Below are 22,669 nucleotides of genomic sequence, written 5' to 3'. Positions count from 1 at the left end.
TGACTTCCGCTCAGGTCACGATGCCAGGGTTGTGGGATCGAGCCCCGTGTCAGGTCCTGTCCTGAGCATGGAGCCTGCTTAAGATATTCTCTCTCTCTCATTCTCTCTCCCTCTGCCCCTCCCCCTGCTTGTGTGCTCTCTCTCTCTCTCTCTCTAAAAATTAAAAAAAAAAATGGAGAAAAAAAAAAAGAATATCCAAAGGCTCCCTGTATCAATTCTTCTTCCCCTCCAGTCTATTCTTCAATCTGCAGCCAGAGTGATCTTTTCAAAGTAGAAATCCGATGTCAGCTCTTTGTTTAGACCCTCGCCATGGCTTTTGTCTTCGCCAGATAAGGACCTGAATCCTTGACACCGCCAACAAGCTGTTACTTTGCCTGGCCCCCGTATTCCTATCCAGCCTTGTATTTCTGCCCCCCGTTTACTGAGGAAAGTGACGGAAGGGTCACAGCTCCTCCACTGTTCACTCTGCTGGAGCGGAAGCTTTGCCAGCCCTGCGGACACTTAGCTATAAGGCCCAGCACTCTAGGAGCGAGACAAGTACCGACGTGGGGCCGGGGGGCTGCAAGTTAGATGTCTCCCTGTGATTACCTCGATTTTAATTTTTAGTTTTCATAAAGCAGGAAGCATAAACAGGTAAGAGAGGCTTAAGGTTGAACCGCAACAGGGTAAACAGACGCCGTGGGCAACGAGAGGCAAAGCTAAAAGCAGGCCAGCTGGCACCAGGTGGCGCGGAGTGCCCCACGGATGCTGGGGACCACGACTCGGGGAACAGAACCCACACAGACAAGGGTGCGAGAGCGTTCTGCCAAAAGGCTTACCAGTCCGAGAGGGAGAGCAGGGAAAACCGGCAATTAAACTGAGTAGCGCTGAAGTTTTGACAACCCGGGAGCAGAGAAGTGGGAAGGGCGGAGGATACTGGTATCACAGAGGCTGCTGGAGGGAGAAGGGGGCCATGGGTGGAGACCAAAGAGGAACCTTCATAAGGTGAGGACATAAAAGAGCTGTGGACAGGGCGCCCAGGGGGTCAGTCGGTGAAGCGTCCGACTCCTGACTTTGGCTCGGGTCGTGATCGTTCGTGCACTCAAGCCCCGCGTCAGGCTCTGTGCTGACAGCGTGGAGTCGGGAACCTGCTTCAGATTCTGGTCTCCCTCTGTCTCTGCTCCTCCCCCTCTCGCCCTCGGTCTCTGTCTCTCTCTCAAAATAAAAGTTGAAAAATTAAAAAAAATTTTAATTTATTTTACATATGGTCAATGGCAGAATTTGAGACCAGCAGAAAGAAGACCGAACCAACGGAGGCGTGTGGAGGAGTAAGCAGGGCCCCCACAGACGAGAGCGACAAAGGAGGTCACGGCACAACCAGAGGTACGGGGGCCTTCAGGGAATGCTGAGCCAACTTTAGAGTCCTTGCCTCACAAAAACCCCCAAAGTTACAGAAACGTCAGATTTTCTCGGTGGTGGCAGCGAGATCACCGTTGTCATTTTGATTACGACGACAGCATTTAGATTATGTCCCCTTTAGGAGGCAAGCTCTCTATCTGAAGATATTACCAACTGCCAAGACTAATGAAACCCATCAAGTACCAAACCTCGTATTTTGAAAGTGAACTAGTATTTCAGCATACATTACTTGTTTTCTCAGTTTACACTATTGAAATTTCTTCCCATCTCCGTAAAAGAAAACATAAATTGACATGCCTGGATAGTAATCTTGATAGATTTCTTCTGTCTGTCCTGACTTCAAGGCTACAGAAAACGTTTCAAGTGTTTTACATTCTAAGGTTTCCTTTGCTGCTGCTTTAGCTGGTTGAGTCTCTGATGATGTGTCGTCTCCATACTCCCGTTCCTCGTATTTCCGAAGCCTGATGTGACAAAGAAAGTCAGATGGCGTGGTCGACGTTCTCTAGGACTTGACGCTTAAATCTTTATACTATACAATATAACATCTGTCCTTTCAAACAATTTTTGATAGACCCTCTAAAAAGTAGATCTGAACGAGGAGAGTCTATCTAGTTAAATGCAAAAGAGACCTGATATTATTGTTGAAATTTTAATGCTGGAAAGGACTTAAGAATCCTCACCTAACCTAAAAGATGAAGAACTGTTACCCGATTAGCGGCAGAGTGAGGTCAGAATACAGTTTCCTGGAATTCAGTACCCTTCTTTATAAAACAATCACCCACAACCACACTTATTGAGATTCAAACCAAAATCTTTTCACAATACATTAGCCAACTGCCTGTTTGTAAATGCTGGAAAACCTTTTCATAAGAACCGAATTCACAATCACTGCCTACAAATGACTTACACCACAGACCGTGTTTTTACGAGGCGGGGGAAATTCAGGGTTCTGTAGATCCTCACATACTGCTCGGTGGGAAACAGTAACTACCAGTAGAGTAAATGAAAACACTTAATCACCTGAACAAGAAGGGAAGTTTCTCGCAAAGACGGAGCACGACCTCTCTATACTTGCTCATGGATACTTTCCTTAGGTGTTAAATCTTCCTTGAGTGTTTTGAGTCCCCTTAGTTTAAAAACTCCTTGAACAGTTTCCTCTTCATTGAAATGTCAGTCCATACCCTCTGTTCGTTTTTTATACTGAATCGCATACCACTTTCTTAACAACGCTTAGTTCTTCATGCACTTTGGATAGTAACCTTCTGCCATTTTATATGTGCTGAAGATGTCTTCTGGTTTGAAGTCTTCACAAATGTAAGTTCTTCACTTTAATATAAGCTAATTTATCTATCTTTGTCTTTATGATTTGTGTTTATTCTTAAGAAATCTGCCCTTACTCCAATCTTGACAAAATTCTTGTACTATTTCCTAACAGTTTTAAAGTTTTGCCTTTTACAAGGCTTATACATCATATGTTGGTTCTTAAATCCCTGAGCTTTGGGTATGATGTGTGGGGCAGGCCCTCCCCCCACACTCCCATAAGGATCTGTGATGCCACAGCACCATTATCGAACACCCCCGTCCTTCCCTTCCCTGACCTGTAACAACAAGTCCGTGTTACTCAAAATGTATATACCATTATCCACCTGTTTCTTTATTTGTATTGGTTTCTCCTTGTTTCTGTATCCCAGTGCTTTAATTGCTAGAGTTGTGACAGCTGTAGGGTAAGACTCCCAACTTTCTTTTTCTTGAAGAGTGCTGACACACTCGTGGCCCTTTGCTTTTCTATACAAATTGTGTTGCATTCTCAATTATATTTTGTAATTTTCTCCATTAAGGTCAAACATATAATTTCAAAAATGATTTTTTCCAGGTACTGGATTTTTCATTACAATTACAAATGGTAGTTATGATTTATTTACATTTTCAATCTATCGCTGGAATGAAATTCACTTACATAAATTGATTTTAATCTAGCAGTCTTGCTAATTTAAATTCACTTATTAATTATGAAACTTTGTAAATTCCTTTCTACTTTTTTCTAGACATCATTTATAAATGATTACGGTTTCTCCCTTTTTAAACCTTTCAGCTTTCATCTCCTTTTGTCCTCTTTTTTTTTTCTTGTCTTACTGCCCTAGGACCTTTTATAGGCTGTCACATAGAAGTGGCAATAGCAAATATCCTTGTCACTTTTCTCAACTTACAAGGAACACTTTTAGCTCTTGACCATTAAAAATATTTGCTTCAGATTTTTGGTAAATGCCCTTAATCATGTAGTTTGTTAACAGTTTTTATCATCAACAGACAATGCATGCATTTTATCAAATGCTTTTCTTCCTTTGATCTACTAATGGTAATTGGTATCGATGCATTTTCTAATGTTCAACTAACTATAACGCATCTAGGGTTTTTTACTTCTCAGGTTGTGAATGAAACTGACTAGGAAGATTATGTCCTAACTCAATTTAGGGACTATCTTCTCTTTTTCTGTTCTGTGGAAGAAGTTGTGAAAGACTGGACTTATTTTTTCTTGAATTTATGTTAGAACCTGTAAACCTGTTAGAAACTCAGAAACTCTGGGAATGTGCCTGAGCCTGGTATGTTTGTGGGGGGGGGGGTCAGTCATGATTCATAACTACCAATACGACAATTTTAGTGGATAAAAAGTTCATCTTCCCTATTACCTATTGAGCCTATTTTGTTCATACCTTTCCTAAAAATTTGATATTGTGTTTCAGACTAACTGCCATTGAACAGTTAATTTACTCATCTTCTCTGCAGATCTTCCTGTACCCACCTAGGCCACCCCTCCACCCCCACCCCCACCCCCAGATGTGCCTGTTGGCCATCTGGATGTCTTCTTTAGAGAAGTGTCTATTCATGTTTTCTGACCATTTCTTCACTGGGTTATTTGTTTTTCGGGTGTGGAGTTTGGTGAGCTCTTTATAGATTTTGGATACTTAGCCCTTTGTCCGATAGGTCATTTGCAAATATCTTTTCCCATTCCGTTGGTTGCCTTTTAGTTTTGTTGATTGTGTCCTTTGCTGTGCAGAAGCTTTTTATCTTCATGAGGTCCTAGTAGTTCATTTTTGCTTTTAATTCCCTTGCCTTTGGGGATGTGTCAAGTAAGAAATTGCTGCGGCTGAGGTCAGAGAGGTCTTTTCCTGCTTTCTCCTCTAGGGTTTTGATGGCTTCGAGAAGAATGCTGGTGCAATTTTGACTGGGATTGCACTGAATGTCTAGATAGCTTCGGGTAGTATTGACATTTTAACAATATTTATTCTTCCAACCCATGAGCACAGAATGATTTTCCATTTCTTTGTATCTTCTTCAATTTCCTTCATAAGCTTTCTATAGTTTTCAGCATACAGATCTTTTACATCTTTGGTTAGATTTATCCCTAGGTATTTTATGTTTCTTGGTGCAATTGTGAATGGGATCAGTTTGTCTTTCTGTTGTTTCATTATTAGTGTATAAGAATGCAACTGATTTCTGTACATTGATTTTTTATCCTGCGGCTTTGCTGAATTCATGTTATCAGTTCTAGCAGACTTTTGGTGGAGTCTATCGGATTTTCCATGTATAATATCATGTCATCTGCAAAAAGTGAAAGCTTGACTTCATCTTTGCCAATTTTGATGCCTTTAATGTCCTTTTGTTGTCTGATTGCTGATGCTAGAACTTCCAACACTATGTTAAACAACAGCGGTGAGAGTAGACATCCCTGTCGTGTTCCTGATCTCAGGGAAAAAGCTCTCAGTTTTTCCCCATTGAGGATGATGTTAGCTGTGGGCTTTTCATAAATGGCTTTTATGATGTTTAAGCATGTTCCTTCTATCCCGACTTTCTCGAGGGTTTTTATTAAGAAAGGATGCTGAATTTTGTCAAATGCTTTTTCTGCTTCGATTGACAGGATCATACAGTTCTTATCTTTTCTTTTATTAATGTGATGTATCTTGATTGATTTGCAAATGTTGAACCAGCCCTGCATCCCAGGAATGAATCCCACTTGATTGAATTCATATAATTCTTTTTATATGCTGTTGAATTTGATTTGCTAGTATCTCATTGAGAATTTTTGCATCCATATTCATCAGGGATATTGGCCTGTAGTTCTCTTTTTTTACTGGGTCTCTGTCTGGTTTAGGAATCAAAGTAATACTGGCTTCATAGAATGGGTCTGGAAGTTTTCCTTCCCTTTCTATTTTTTGGAATAGCTTGAGAAGGATAGGTATTATCTCTGCTTTAAATGTCTGGTAGAATTCCCCAGGGAAGCCATCTGGTCCTGGACTCTTATTTATTGGGAGATTTTTGATAACTGATTCAATTTCTTCGCTGGTTATGGGTCTGTTCAAGCTTTCTATTTCCTCCTGTTTGAGTTTTGGAAGTGTGTGGGTGTTTAGGAATTTGTCCATTTCTTCCAGGTTGTCCAGTTTGTTGGCATATAGTTTTTCATAGTATTCCCTGATAATTGCTTGTATTTCTGAGGGATTGGTTGTAATAATTCCATTTTCATTCATGATTTTATCTATTTGGGTCATCTCCCTTTTCTTTTTGAGAAGCCTGGCTAGAGGTTTATCAATTTTGTTTATTTTTTCAAAAAACGAACTCTTGGTTTCATTGATTTGCTCTACAGTTTTTTTAGATTCTATATTGTTTATTTCTGCTCTGATCTTTATTATTTCTCTTCTTCTGCTGGGTTTGGGGTGTCTTTGCTGCTCTGCTTCTATTTCCTTTAGGTGTGCTGTTAGATTTTGTATTTGGGATTTTTCTTGTTTCTTGAGATAGGCCTGGATTGCAATGTATTTTCCTCCCAGGACTGCCTTCACTGCATCCCAAAGCGTTTGGATTGTTGTATTTTCATTTTTGTTTGTTTCCATATATTTTTAAATTTCTTCTCTAATTGCCTGGTTGACCCATTCATTCTTTAGTAGTGTGTTCTTTAACCTCCATGCTTTTGGAGGTTTTCCAGACTTTTTCCTGTGGTTGATTTCAAGCTTCATAGCATTGTGGTCTGAAAGTATGCATGGTATGATCTCAACTCTTGTATACTTATGAAGGGCTGTTTTGTGACCCAGTATGTGATCTATCTTGGAGAATGTTCCATGTGCACTCAAGAAGAAAGTATATTCTGTTGCTTTGGGATGCAGAGTTCTAAATATATCTGTCAAGTCCATCTGATCCAATGTATCATTCAGGGCCCTTGTTTCTTTATTGACCGTGTGTCTAAATGATCTATCCATTGTTGTAAGTGGAGTATTAAAGTCCCCTGCAATTACCACATTCTTGTCAATAAGGTTGCTTATGTTTGTGAGTAATCGTTTATGTATTTGGGGCTCCCGTATTCGGCGCATAGACATTTATAATTGTTAGTTCTTCCTGATGGATAGACCCTGTAATTATTATATAATGCCCTTCTTCATCTCTTGTTACAGCCTTTAATTTAAAGTCTAGTTTGTCTGGTATAAGTATGGCTACTCCAGCTTTCTTTTGACTTCCAGTAGCATGATAAATAGTTCTCCATCCCCTCACTTTCAATCTGAAGGTATCCTCATGTCTAAAATGAGTCTCTTGTAGACAGCAAATAGATGGGTCTTGTTTTTTTTATCCATTCTGATACCCTATATCTTTGGGTTGGCGCATTTAGTCCATTTACATTCAGTGTTATTATAGAAAGATATGGGTTTAGAGTCATTGTGATGTTTGTAGGTGTCATGTTTGTAGCGATGTCTCTGGTCTCACAGGATCCCCCTTAGGATCTCTTGTAGGGCTGGTTTAGTGGTGATGAATTCCTTCAGTTTTTGTTTGGGAAGACCTTTATCTCTCCTTCTATTCTAAATGACAGATTTGCTGGATAAAGGATTCTTGGCTGCATTTTTTTGTTGTTGTTGTTGTTGTTCATCACATTGAAGATTTCCTGCCATTCCTTTCTGGCCTGCCAAGTTTCAGTAGAGAGATCTGTCATGAGTCTTATCAGTCTCCCTTTATATGTTAGAGCACGTTTATCCCTAGCTGCTTTCATTTTCTCTTCATCCTTGTATTTTGCCAGTTTCACTACATGTCATGCAGAAGATCGATTCAAGTTACATCTGAAGGGAGTTCTCTGTGCCTCTTGGATTTCAATGCCTTTTTCCTTCCCCAGATCAGGGAAGTTCTCAGCTATGATTTCTTCAAGTACACCTTCAGCACCTTTCCCTCTCTCTTCCTCCTCTGGAATACCAATTATGTGTAGATTATTTCTCTTTAGTGCATCACTTAGTTCTCTAATTTTCCCCACATACTCCTGGATTTTTTTATCTTTTTCTCAGCTTCCTCTTTTTCCATAATTTTATCTTCTAGTTCACCTATCCTCTCCTCTGCCTCTTCAATCCAAGCTGTGGTCACCTCCATTTTATTTTGCAGCTCATTTACAGCATTTTTAGCTCCTCCTGGCTGTTCCTTAGTCCCTTGATCTCTGTAGTAATAGAGTTTCTGCTGTCCTCTATACTGTTTTCAAGCCCAGTGATTAATTTTATGACTATTATTTTAAATTCACTTTCTGTTATATTGTTTAAATCGTATTTGATCAGTTCGTTAGCTGTCGCTACTTCCTGGAGTTTCTTTTGAGGGGAATTCTTCCGTTTTGTCATTTTGGATAGTCCCTGGAGTGGTGTAGGACTGCAGGGCACTTCCCCTGTGCTGTCTTGAATAACTTGCGTTGGTGGGCGGGGCTTCAGTCAGACCCGATGTCTGCCCCCAGCCCACTGCTGGGGCCACAGTCAGACTGGTGTGTGCCTTCTCTTCCCCTCTCCTAGGGGCGGGATTCACTGTGGGGTGGCGTGGCCCATCTGTGCTACTTGCACACTGCCAGGCTTGTGGTGCTGGGGATCTGGCGTATTAGCTGGGGTGGATCGGCAAGGTGCATGAGGGTGGGAGGGCAGGCTCAGCTCGCTTTTCCTTCCGTGATCTGCTTCGGGAGGGGCCCTGCGGCACCGGGAGGGAGTCAGACCCGCCGCCGGAGGGATGGATCTGCAGAAGCACAGCGTTGGGTGTTTGCGCAGTGCAAGCAAGTTCCCTGATGGGAACTGGTTCCCTCTGGGATTCTGGCTGGGGGATGGGCGAGGGAGATGGCGCTGGTGAGCGCCTTTGTTCTCCACCAAGCTGAGCTCTGTCATCCAGGGCTCAACAACTCTCCCTCCCGTTGTCCTCCAGCCCTCCCGCTCTCTGAGCAGAGCTGTTAACTTATAACCTCCCAGATGTTAAGTCCCGCTTGCTGTCAGAACACACTCTGTCCGGGCCCTCCGCTTTTGCAAGCCAGACTCGGGGCCTCTGCTTTGCTTTGCCAGCGGGCTGCCCCTCCGCCCCGGCTCCCTCCCGCCAGTCCATGTAGCGTGCACCGCCTCTCCGCCCTCCCTACCCACTTCCGTGGGCCTCTCGTCTACGCTTGGCTCTGGAGAATCTGTTCTGATAGTCTTCTGGTGGTTTTCTGGGTTATTTCAGCAGGTGTGGGTGGAATCTAAGTGATCTGCAGGACGCGGTGAGCTCAGCGTCCTCCTACACCGCCATCTTCCTCCCCCTCCTACTCCCCAATTTTCTATCTCTACCTTTTCATTCTTCTTTCTGGAGAATTTCCTCAGCTTTACTTCTGCTATTATATATTTAATTTCCAAAATATATTTTGCCTCCAAATGCTCCTCATTTTTAATTCTCCCCTTGCTGTTTCCTCGGTCACCTGACGATCCACGATAGGCTTCTGTGACTTGAGTTTCTATCAAGCTATAAACTTCCCTCCCATGGTCACGGGTCACCCATTCGTGTTTAAGAATCCTCACCGAGATCAAGCTGTGGGGCCACTCTTCATGCTCTGGTGGATGCTGTCAAATGGCAGATTTCACTGTGGGATAATCGGAGGTTTTCCCCGCTGGCATTAGGTGTCGATCTTTCCTGTTGGCTGGTCAGTTTCCCAGAGGACGCTTTTCTTACCTTTGGCTGTGAGTGTTCTCAGAGGCAAGCGGAGGAAGAATACCAAAGTCGCCTCTGACCCGGGGACAGTAATCTACCCTCAGCTGGGTCTGCTGTCCCCACATCCCGAAGCTCTCCCATCGGAATGAAGGAAGAAACACTCTCCTGGCTGAGTGGGGTGAACGAAGGGCACCTGCCTTCTACCTGCTGCTTCTACAAACTCCCAAGCTCCTGCTCTCACTGCCACTGCCCCCTCAGCCCCAGCATGCTCACCGAGGGGAGGGGAGGGGAGGGAAGAGGAGGGGCGGGGAGAGACGCAGGGGTGAAGCAGCTGCTTCCGGGCTTCGCCTGCCGCCGCCTGGGGTGTGCTGTGTCCTCTCTGCGGAGTCCGTAGTCACTTAACCGTGTCTCTGGTCTCCCAGAACTCCTCCGGTGTCTCCCACATGCTCTTGTCTCCCCCCTCCGTCCTTTGTGGGTTCGTTCCTTTGTAGTCTCCTCCTACCAGCTCAGTGGGATTTCAGGAAGGAGACCCTGAGCCCATCAGCGTTTCCTTATTTTCTTCCCGAGTGGATGCTGATCCGAGAGGAACGTGAAAAAGGAAAACACAGGGTCCCTCCAACCTCCTCTCCACTCTGCGCTGCCTCTTCCGCTCTGAGCTGTTGTTTTCTATCCACCATCGACACCAACAACTAACCACCTGTTGCCTTCCCGGGGCTTTTCAGTTTTTGGTCACTTTCTCATTTCCATCAACTCCTCTCTCACTTTTTGGCACATCCAGGATTGGGCTGGGGAAGGAGCGAGGAGCCGGCGTGAATCCGCCCGTCCTGCCGGCACCACGCCTAAGGACCACTCCGTCATAAAGGCCGGCACCATCATCCGATCCTCCCAGGACTCCTCCCAGGACACTTGGCATTTTTCACCGTCAGAAGGGCTTACCGCTAGCATACAGTATTGAAATGTTAACTTGGTTATATCTTATTTTACCTTGCTTTTGTGTTGCTTTTCTCCTGGTTCATGTCTTCATCTGTCATCATGTCAATGGGTATATTTTCGATATTTTTTTTTCTAAACAGGACTCTGAAATAACAGGCTGCAAAATATACATTCATGTTATCTTTTAAACATAAAGGATGCTTTCACAGCTATGACTAGCAGTTTCAAACCTGCATATGTGGTTCCCATCCTCCCACTAGGCTTAATTTAACATCTCCATGACCTTCAAGTATTTTCTCCGAATCGCAGAATTTCCTGACCCTTCACGAGCCTAGCTATTCCTCTCAGGGCAGTCTCTGTATTCTATAACATCCTCTAAGGCAGCTTTTTCCTCCTTACAAAGACGGGTTTGTGTGCATATAATTCCAATTTCCCTTCAACTCCATACTAAAGGTAATTATAAGGTTTAAGAGCCTCCCTCAGGAAGAATCATCAGAAAGAACGTAGGGTAGTCAACATAACCAGTGGCGAAGCTATTAAACTCGCTCACCATTCACTAAGTGCTAAAAGGCCATATCCATACTCCACCAGCATTCTTCAGACAGAACAAAAGGGAGCGGGTTTTGAAATAAGAAAAAGAAAGGCTTGTTTTCTGATTCCTGAGGGAAATCTAACAAGATCCAGAAATCTTCCAAAAAAGGATGATGTTCTGTCCAGGCGTGGAAGTATACTGTAACTAAAGTTAAGGCAAGATGTTAGCCTAGAATCCATGTAGGGTGGAAAAAGCTTTAATTGTCATGTGACTCAGCATCAGACAAATCAACTGTGACTGCAATAGGCCAGAGGCAAGAGTAGTTCTTACTGGAATAGAAAGGACAGAGAGTTCTACACTAGCTATGAAGCCAACAACAGCAGTATCAACACGGGACAGGTCTATCTGGTGATGAGACTCAGAGTGTAGAAATCAGACCCAAAGAGTACCAGGAACGGCCACAGAAAGATCATTTACTGCAACCAAGAACTGAAGGCTACAAATTTGGGGCCCACACTTGAGACAAGGAGACGAATCCAAGGGAGACTCCCACTAGATTCAAAAGCATCCCTGAATCAAACCCATTCTGGATTTGCAACAGAATAGAGGTCGGCAAAATTTTTCTAAAAGGCCAAAGGGCATTTTAGGCTTGTGGACCAGAAGGCAAAAATCAAATATGTTACTTACGTATTAGTCATACAACAAAAGATAAAACAAATTTCCACAAATGTTTTATTGATGAAATTCAATGTACAAAAATAGCTGAGTATAAGTGTTTTTAATACAAGCCTTTTTTTTTTTTTTTTGAGAGAGAGCAAGCGAGCACGAGCAGAGGAGAGGGGCAGAGGGAGAGAGAGAGAATCCCAAGCAGACTCCTTGCTCAGCGCTGAGCCCAATGCAGGACTCGAAGGGAGGGGATATTGCCGTACAAAATATGGCAATAAAGAAAACAAAGGTAAGAGCGTTAAACTCATTCCACGACCCTGGAACCGTGACCCGAGCCAAAATCACAAGTCAGATGCTCAACCAACTGAGCCACCCAGGCACCCCAATACAAACCTTTTAATGAAGAAAATAGAATTCTTTTGAGAAGGACAACATTTTATGTGATTGGGATTCAAAGTTAGTGTTACCTATCATCAAACTGCTTGTCATTATTCCTTCATAAAAACCATTCTCAGCTTGTAGACACAGAAAAACAGGTGGCAGGCCAGATTCAACCAATAGGCCATCGTTCGCCAGCCACCACTAGAGAGGAGACATCAGTCCCAACAGCTACTTTAACTGTGGAGTGGCTTATACTTTCATGCCATCACCATCACCACCAAACATTAAAAAAAAAAAGAGGAAAGTTGTTCAATCTCACTCTTAAACAAAATCAAAATGAGTTGGTAAAAAAAATCAAATGAGTTATTCTTTTTTCCTAGAAGACAAGTGAAAAAATCAAGTCAACCTCACACTTCTCCACAGCAACATTCAAATGCCAGAACATTTCCTCAGGAGAAAAGAGTGGCTTAAGAATTTTATCAGAGCCAAGTTTTCGTGTAAGTATGAAGCTAACATTTTCACACGTGCAGAATTCAGTGAAGATATCGTCCACGGACCTTTCTTGTAAAAGGTATGCAATAATTTCTGCATAGAGATGAAGGCAAAAATATGGCAATAAAGAAAACAAAGGTAAGAGCATTAAACTCATTCAAGTATAGAATTAGGTCAAAACAACTACTGGACGTATGATTACAGAACCGAACACTTTTGTACAGGAAAAATAGTATTAGTACTGAAAAAAATCAAGAGGGGGAGAAGAGAAAGTAAATGGAATATTAGAAGCATGAGTGTTCTTCATCTTTCAAATACACAGGTCAACAGCCACTACTTAAACCTGATAAATAAGAGAAGTCTAACTATATTACTTAAAAGTATAAAGATACCCACAAGAAGAGCTAAAATTATAATACATGCAATAAAAATCTGGGAGTATGAGGTGCCAGTTAAGAATGTAAATGCATGAATTATGTTCTAATTTCTTCATTTCACAACATGGAGTCAACGGATGATACCTAAAGTGCATAGATAACAAAATAAAGGTTAAAATATATTCTATGTCATAAGTCTAGAAGAACTGGAATAATGCATGAACCTTTCAAAATATCAGAAGCAAAACACAACTCTGTGTTTACACAAAACAGGGATTTAAAACACCAAAAAAATAAACAAAGGATGACTGTGGTTGACTTCAGTAGGCTGCCCATATAATATTCACTCCCTCCTTCCCTTTCCCAAATAGTACCCACCTTTTATTTAGGTAGATCTGAACAAATTATCAAGGGAGAGAGATGGAAAAAATGAGGACAGGTTAAACAGTAGAGACGGCAGAATGGTAAATCTGACATAACACTCATCAGGAGTCTGGAAGAAGAGAGATACTGGGGAATATAATGACCGAGAGTTTTGCAGACACTGATCCTCAGTTTCACAGAGTTCCACAAATTCTAACGCATATGTTCATATATATGAACATATACATATATAAGTGTACACACGCACGTGTACACACACCCCTTCAACACAGTGAAACTGTAGAACACCAAAGACAAAAAGGAGATCCTAACAGTAGCCAGAGACAGATTACTTAAAATGAGACTAAGTATGAACTTCTTTATAGCACACATGCGTGTGCACACACGTGCACACACACCCCTAAAACAACAGTATAACATCTCCAATGTTCTATGTGCTGTCAACTTAGAATTCTATACCTAGCAAAAATGTGTTTCAAAAAAGGAAGGCAAGATAAAGACATTTCAGGCAAATAAAATCAATAGACAAATAAAATGTACTCCACAAGGACTTAAAAAAGAAGGAATACTATCCCAAGATGACAGGTCTAAGATACAAGAAATAATTACCAGCAGAAGTAATGAATATGTGTAAATCTAAATGAACACTAACCACATAAAGCAGTAATCATTTCTTGGGGGATTAAAAGTGAGGTGGAACCAGACTCTATAACAACAGCACACAGGTCAGGAGGGGGATGATCAAAATTAAATTAAGATCCTTGTATTTTCTGCAGGAAGATTAAAATTGGTTAAATTGACATTTTGGTAAGTTAAGCATACGTCTTAAAATTTCTATGGTAACCACAACATAAGGTGGCAGAAATAAGCCAAAACATATGAATAATTATAGTCACTACAAGTAGACTAAATTCTCTACAAAGACAAAGATAGAAAAACCGGGGGGTGGAGAGAAATCCAGGTAGATCTTAAAAGACAAGTATCTAAAACAAAAGGATACCAAAAGGATGCAGTAAAAGCTAGGAAAAAGATATACCAGGCAACTATTAAGCAAAATGAAGATATTATAGCTATATTTATATCAGAAACATAGGCAGTAAGGCAGAAAGAGTCACTAGATCTAGAGAAGTTCACTATATAATGATTAAGGTTCATTTCACCAGAAAAATGAAACGGTTCTGAACCTCCACCTACAACATGACTTCAAAATATGTAATACAAAATACACAATTCAAAACTGACAGAATCATAGGGAGAAACAAATGAACATAGCATGATAATGAAACACTGTGACAAATTCAGTTACTCAGGCCAACCCCCTCTGGCACCAAACAAAACAAAAACAAAACTAGTAAGGATACAGATTTTACTAATCTAATTTAAAACTATGACCTAACAAATACACTGTGTACAACTCAAGAAATGGAGAATGCATGTATTTTTTTTAGTAAAATTTTTAATGTTTACTTTTGAGAGAGAGAGACAGAGCACGAGCAGGGGAGGGGCAGACAGAGAGGGAGACAGGCTCCGAAGCAGGCTCCAGGGTCCTGAGCTGTCAGCACAGACCCACGAACCGTGAGATCATGACCTGAGCCGAAGTCAGACGCTTAACCGACTGAGCTACCCAGGCGCCCCGAGAATGCATGTATTTTAAAGTGCACAGGGCACAGTTTCAAAATTAACCACTACTTGGTCATAATGCAGATCTCAACAGATTTCAAATAATTTATCTTCATACAATCCAAATTCCACACCCACAATTCAACCAGATTAGAAGTAAAGGAATAAAAAATGAAATCTCATAAATCCAGAAATTAAGAAAAACCTACGTAACTCAGGGATCACGATGAAAATCCAAAACATTAACAATTAGATGCTAAGATATTAAATATTAAAACTTGTGAGATACATCTAAAGAAGTACTTAGAGGTAAATAAAAGCTTTAAGATCTCATATAAAAAAAGACTATCTAAATTAAGAAGTTAGAAAAAGCAAAACTTTATAAATGCAAAGAAAGTAGAAAAAAACAGAGAAGAGATCAGGCCTCTGGACATCAGCAAGATATGGAGGAGGAGAACCCACTCTTTGTCCCCCCACAAAAAGAACAGACAGCTAGCTACGTGCAACAAAGGCCCGGGGGGCTCGAGAGTCCAATTAAGAACCGGCAGCCACACAGGGAGGAGAGAAGAGAGTAACTGCACAGAAGGACCCCCGCGGAGACTGGCTGCGCTGAGCCGCCTGCTGAGGACAAAGGAGCCGGGCTGTCAGCATCAGCCACACAGGGGCTGCCATCACAGTCCCCAGTGGCACATTCTGCAGAGAGGACCCTGGGAGCCTTCGTCACCGAGGATCTCAGCGGCCCCCACAACAGCCGCAGACCCCCCACGGCGCTCATAGGGAGGATCCCACAGTGTGAGTCGCGCGGACCCCAGGGTGCTGCTCCACAGAGGACAGCAGCGGCCTTAGCCACCGAGGGAACCAACAGCCCCCACTACCACGGACCGTTCCGCGTGGAGACACTGCTGCAGCCCTCCCCCCAGAAGGGGCTGCAGCCCCACACGTACCGTGGGTCCCGGCGCCCCGAGTGCCCCAGCTGTGTGCACGACGCAGAGGCAGAGGCCGACTCGTGGCCACTCTGCAGGCATCCACGTCGCAGGCCCGGCAGCCACTGTGGGGTAACCAGCTACTCAGACCCCAAAGCTCCTGTCACTCCCAAAGCGCCCACACGTCAGACACCAGTGCTGCCACCACTACCAGGGCAGTTGGGAGCCCGACACCGAGTTGAGAGGGATCCCCTCAGCCATAACAGCCCTCACAGGGGGACAAATCGATGCCCGCACCGACTTCTCTGAACACGCTATGCGGACATTATGCTGCAGGGTCGTTCCCAGAGCCAGAAGTGCCCCCTGCCCCCAGCCAGTGCCCTTGCACCCACCTGCACGTGGTCTTTAACCATCAAAGCCGGTCCCTAAAGCTGGGAGAGAGACCGCCCCACCAAAAGCAGACATCAACACGGGGCTTCCACAAAATTAGGAAACGTGACACCACCCAAGGAACACAGTAATTTTCCCCTAACAGATCTCAAAGAAACGTAGACGTATGAATTTCTGGACAGAGAATTCAAAACGACTGTTTTCAGGAAGCTCAGTGAGCTACGAGAGAACACAGACAACTAAACAGAATCAGGGAAACACAATGTGAACACACTGACAAGGCCAACAGAGAGAGAGAAACCATAAAAAGGAACCAAACAAATTCTGGAGCTGAAGAAAACTATTAATGAAAAAAACATGCAGCAGCATCAACAGCAGACTTGATCATTTGAAATCATGCGATCAGAGAAAAAGGACGAGGAATGAAAAAGACTAAAGAAAGCCTATGCATATGTGGGGTACTATCAAGTAAAATAATATTAGGATATGACAGTCCCAGAAGAAGTGAGAAAGGAGGAGAACGTTTTTTCAAACAATGGCTAAAAATTGCCCATATCTGGGGAGAAAGCTGGGACGTCCAGGTGCATAAAGCTAATAAGAGCCCACTCAGGTATCCAGTGACTGATGATTGGAAAAAGAAAAGGTGGTGTAAATACACAATGGGATATTGATACTCGGCCATAAAAAAGAATGAAATCTTGCCACCTGCAATGACATGGATGTAGAGTATATTACGCTAAGTGAAAAAACAAATGATCATGGTGGGGCACAAAGAGAAGAAAACCAAGAAACAGATTCTTAACTATAGAGAACATTCTGCTGGTCACTAGAGGGGTGATGGGTGGGGGACGGGTGCAAATAGGCGATGGGGACTAAGGAGTACACTTGTGATGAGCACAGGGTGTTTTATGTAAGTGCTGAATCAACAAATTCTACACCTGAAACTAGTATGTTAACTAACTGGAATTTAAATAAAAACTTAAAAAAAAAAATCCCCATACAGATTCAACACAGAGGGGACTTAACTAAGATACACTGTATTCAAACTATCAAAAATCAAAAGAGAGAATTTTGAAAATAGTGGGACAAAACAATCTCATCTCATAAAAGGGAACTCCCGTAAGGCAATCAGGGGATTTCTCACCAGAAACCTTGCAGACCAGGAGAGAGTGGAATGATATATTCAAAGTACTGAAAGGAAAAATCTGCCAACAAAAAATACTGTACCCAGAAAAGCCGTCCTTTACATGTGAAGGACAGATAAAGGCCTTCCCAGACAGACAAAAGCTGAGGGAGCTCATCTCCATTAGACCTGCCTTATAAGAAATGTTAAAGGGAACGCTTCAAGCTGAAATAAAAGGGTGCTAATTTGTAATATGAAAACATATGCAAGTATAAAACTTACAACTTACTGGTAAAGATTATATAGACAAATTTAGAATATCACCATAATGGGGGTATATAAATCACTTAACTCTAGTATAATGATTAAAAAACAAAAGTATTAAAAATACTATAGCTAAAATAATTTTTAATGTATACATAATATAAAAAGATGTAAACTGTAACATCAAAACCATAAAATGTGGGAGGAGGAAGTAAAAGGATAGAGCTTTTGTATGCAGTCAAAGTCAAATTGTTTTCAGCTTAAAACAGACTATCATCACAATAAGGGGTTGTATGTAAGCCTCTTGGTAACCACCAGGGAAAACCCTATAGTAAATGCATAAAAGGTAAAAGAAAGGAATCAAAGCACACCAAACCACAATCAAACCACATCATCAAACCACAAAGGAAGATAGCAAAGAAGGGAGAAAGTAACAAAGGAACTATAAAATAGCCAGAAAACATTTAACAAGCTGTTAACTGCAAATAATTATTTTACATGTAAATGCACTAAATTTTCCAATAAAAAGATGGAATGGCTGATTGGATTAAAAAGGCTCAACTGTATGCTGCCTACGAAAGACTCACTTCAACTTTGAGAACACATACAGGCTCAAAGAAAAGAGATGGAGAAAGATATTCCATGCAAACAGTAACCAAAAAAGACTGGGGGTGGGGGGCGGCTTATATCAGATGAAATAAACTTTAAGTCAAAAACTACAACCAGAGACAAAGAAGGCCATTATATAATGACACAGGAATCTATTCATCAAGAGGATATAGCAACTGTAAACATATAGGCACCCAACGTTAGGGAACATAAATATATAAGGCAAATATTAACAGATCTGAAGGTAGAAATATATAGCAATGCAGTAATAATAGATAGCGGCCTTTAGTACTCCACTTTCAGAACGGATAAATCTTCATCCAGACAGAAAATCAACAAAGAAACTTTTTATCTGAACTACACTTTCGACCAAATGGACATAACAGATACATGGAAAACACGCCATCAAACAGCAGCAGAATATACATACTTCTCAGGTGAATGCAGAACATTCCCTAGGATAGATCACATATGAGGCCACAAAAGAAGTCTTAAGAAATTAGGGGCACCTGGGTGGCTCAGTCGGTTAAGCGGCCGACTTCAGCTGAGGTCACGATCTCGCAGTCCGTGAGTTCGAGCCCCGCATCGGGCTCTGTGCTGACAGCTCAGAGCCTGGAGCCTGTTTCAGATTCTGTGTCTCCCTCTCTCTGACCCTCCCCTGTTCATGCTCTGTCTCTCCCTGTCTCAAAAATAAATAAAACGTTAAAAAAAAAATTAAAAAAAAAAAGAAATTAAAGAAGCCTTTAAATCATATCACATATCTTTTCCAGACACAATGTTATGAAACTAGAAATCAAAAACAGGAGGAAACCTGAAATATTCACAAGTGAGTAGAAATTAAACAACACATTCCTAAACAACCACTGGGTCCATGAAGAAATCAAAAGGAAAATCAAAGATATCTTGAAATAAATGAAAATGGAAATACAACATACCAAAAACTATGCTATGCTGCAAAAGTAGTTCTAAGAGGAAAGTTCATAGCAATTAATGCCAACATTATCCTATCAAACCTTTAAAGAACTAATACCAATCCTTCTCAAATTCTTCCAGAAAAAGACAAGAAGAGAGAACACACCCAGGATCATTTTATGAGGCCAGTATTACCCTGATCCCAAAGTCAGATTAGGAAACAAGAAAATAAAATTACAGGCCATATCCCTGAGGCATACAGAAGCAAAACCCCTCAACCAAAAAAACACACCAAATTAATAGCACAATAAAAGGATGATACAACATGATAAAGTGGGATTTACCCCTGGGTTGTGAGGATGGTTCAAATATGCAAATCAATAAATGTGACACACCACCTTAACAGAATGAAGGATAAAAATCCATATGATCATCTCAACAGATACAGAAAAAGCAATTGACAACATTCAACATCCTCTTATGATGAAAAAACTGTCAACATGTTAGACACAGAAGGAATATACCTCAACATAATAAAGGTTATATATGACAAGACCACAGATAATTTTATATATAGTCGATGGTGAAAAAGTAAACACCGTTCCTCAAAGATAAGAAAAGGATGCCCATTTTCACCACTTCTATTCAACACCGTACTTGAAGTCCTAGCCAGAGCAATTAGGCAAGAAAAATAAAATGCATCTAAATTACAAGAGGTAAAATTAACTGCAGATGACATGATGCTATATATATATATATGTGTGTGTGTGTGTGTGTGTGTGTGTGTGTGTGTGTATAATGCTAAAGACTCCATCAAAACGCTGTTAGAACTAATAAATTAGTAGAGTTGCAGGATACAAAATCGACATATACATCTCATTGCATTTCTTGACACTAACTACAAACTATCTGAAAAAGAAATTAAGAAAGCAATCCTATTTACAAACAATATCAATAAGAATGAAATGCATAGCAATAAATTTAACCATGGAAGTGAAAAACCTGTACACTGAAAACTCTAAGATACTGATGAAAGAAACTGAAGAAGACACAAATAAATGGAAATATCTACCATGAGCATGGAATGGAAGAATTGATATAATGGAAATGTCCACACTACACCAAATGGTCTACAGATTCAGTGCTGTCTCTATCTAAATTCCAATGCCATTTTCACAGAAATTGAAAAAAAAGTCCTAAAATTTGTATGAAACCACAAAAGACCCTAAATAGCCAAAGCAATCTTAAGAAAGAAAAATAAAGCTAGAGGTATCACATGTTCTGACTTAAAAGGTATATTACAAAGCTATAGTAATCAAAACAGTATGGTACTGGCATAAAAATAGACACATAAGCCAATGGAACAGAACAGAGAGCCCAGAAATAAACTTACACATATACACATCAACTAATTTTTGACAAGGGCACCAAGAACATACAATGGGAAACGGATAGGTTTTTCTACCAAATGATGTTAAGAAAACTGAATATTCCAATGCAAAAGAATGAAATTAGACCTTTATCTTATACCATACACAAAAATTAACTGAAAATGGATGAAAGACTTAAATTGAAAACCTGAAATGGTGAAACTCGCAGAAGAAAACAGAGGGGGAAAGCTCCTTGACATTGGTCTTGGCAATGATTGTTTGGACATGACAAAAAAAGCACTTGTAATAAAAGCAAAAATAGACAAGTGGGGCCAACATCAAACTAAAGCCTTCCAAAGAGCAAAGGAAATAATCAACAAAATGAAAAGGCAATCTACAGAGTGGTATAAAAAGTGCATAAACCACAGATGTGACAAGAAGTTAATATCTAAAATATGTAACACACTCCTACAACTCGGTAGCAAAAATCCCACAAATAATTGGATGAAAAAATGGACAGGGGACCTAAACAGACATTTTCCCAAAGAAGACACACAGGTGGCCAACAGACATGAAAAGATGCTCGACACCACTCATCATCAGGGTAATGCCAATCAAAACCACAAAGAGATATCATCTCATACCTGTTAGAGAGGCTAGACTCGAAAAGGCAAGAAATAACAAATACTGGCGAAGACGAAGAGAAAACAGAATCCTCGTGCACTGTTAGGAGAGATGTAAATTGATGCGGCCACTATAGAAATCACTCTGGAATTCCTCAAAAAATTAAAAATAGAACTACCACATGACCAGCAATCCCACTTCTGGACATGAAGGAAATGAAATCAGCACCTCAAAGAGGTATCTGCACCCCCATGGTCACTGCAGCATTATTCACAACAGCCTCGACAGGGAGACAGCGTAAGTATCTGTCAACAGATGAATGGATGAAGAAAATGTGGTCTATGTATACGACGGTATATTATTCAGGCCATTGCAACAACACGGATGAACCTGCAGATGTGCTGCTAAGTGAAATAAGCCAGACAGAGAAGGATAAATACTGTACGGTATCATTTATATGTGGAATCTGAAGAAGAAGAAAAAAAGCTCAACTCCTAGAGAGTCAAATGATGGACGAGTGATGGAGGGGACAGAGAGATGCTGGTCAAAGGATACAAACATCCGGTTACCAGACGGTTACGTTCTGGAAAGCTAACGTACGGCGTAAAAATGTGGTCGGGGGTTTCGGCAGGGGGAGATCTCAGCCCTACCACTCCTAGCAACTGCAGACCCAACAGGAAGAGACCAACTTGACCTTACCTTTGCCTGTGGATACTACTCTGCTACTCTGGCAGAAGGAAGAGACAATTTCCTCATTCCCCCCGAACCCCACCCCCAGCCCCTCACAACAGCTCAGCCAATGAGAAGCCACCACACTCTGAACTCCCAGTTTACTCCAGTGGACTTTTAGCTCATAACAGCTTCCCAACTTACCGTTTTTCTCCTTAAAAAAGTGTACCTCTTCTTTGTTCCCCAGACTTGCCTGGGGTTTTGCCACAGCTTGCTTGTCCTGGATTGCAATTCTCTTTTACTCCCAAGTAAACCCACCTTTTGTTGGTAAGATAACTGGTAGTTTTTACCTTTAAGGTGAACACCAGCACTGGGACTGTAGTTAATAATACCATGTTGTATACCTGAAATTTGCCGAGAGTATAAGCTTCTCACCGTGTACACACACACACACACACACACACACACACACACGTGTAACTGCGAGGTGACAGATGTGTGAATTTACTCACAGTAATCATTACACGATGCATATGTATGCTAAATCATTACATTCTACACCTTAAATATATACAGTATTTTTGTCAAATATACTTCAATAAAACCGGAAACAAAATTTTCAGAAAAAAACCTAGAGCAGAAACTTAACAAAGAGAAAACAAACACGTACTAGAGAAGATCAAAAGAGCTAAGCATTAATAGAAAGACATTAAAATGTCACTTGTCTCTTGACTGATCTTTACATTCAATAAAACCCCATTCAAAATCTTAAGTTTTTTTTTTTAAGTTTTTGACAAGAGGACTTAAAAAATTACAGAGTATCAGGGTGATGTGGAGCAGAATTGGAAAAACTGAGTCTTCCTCCGATATATCTCTTTTCCTTTCACATTATTTGCCACACCCAAGTGCTTCCGGTCACCAAACGAGTGGGGTTTTTCCCACGCCAAACAATTCTGTGACGACAGCCGTATGTCCTACAATTTAACTCAGTTCTGACCCTGCCTACCCGGAGACCATGTCACACCCCACAGGTTAAGGGCTCAATCCCAGGAGACTGC

General features: G+C 41.4%; 1 protein-coding gene across 1 annotated transcript in view; it reads right to left on the bottom strand.

Moving 5' to 3' along the window:
• The window catches only part of DNAH14 (dynein axonemal heavy chain 14), a 404,678-nt gene that overhangs the window by 293,767 nt on the left and 88,242 nt on the right, over positions 1 to 22,669 (bottom strand). The window contains 2 exon segments of the mRNA XM_042976694.1: positions 1,696 to 1,859; positions 10,327 to 10,432. Coding sequence (XP_042832628.1) covers positions 1,696 to 1,859; positions 10,327 to 10,432 — 270 coding nt within the window.

This window comes from Panthera tigris, chromosome F3, assembly GCF_018350195.1.
Source record: "Panthera tigris isolate Pti1 chromosome F3, P.tigris_Pti1_mat1.1, whole genome shotgun sequence".
In the NCBI taxonomy this organism is placed as follows: domain Eukaryota; kingdom Metazoa; phylum Chordata; class Mammalia; order Carnivora; family Felidae; genus Panthera; species Panthera tigris.
Note: the sequence above shows the minus strand (reverse complement) of the source record. Positions and strands in the feature narration are given on the sequence as shown.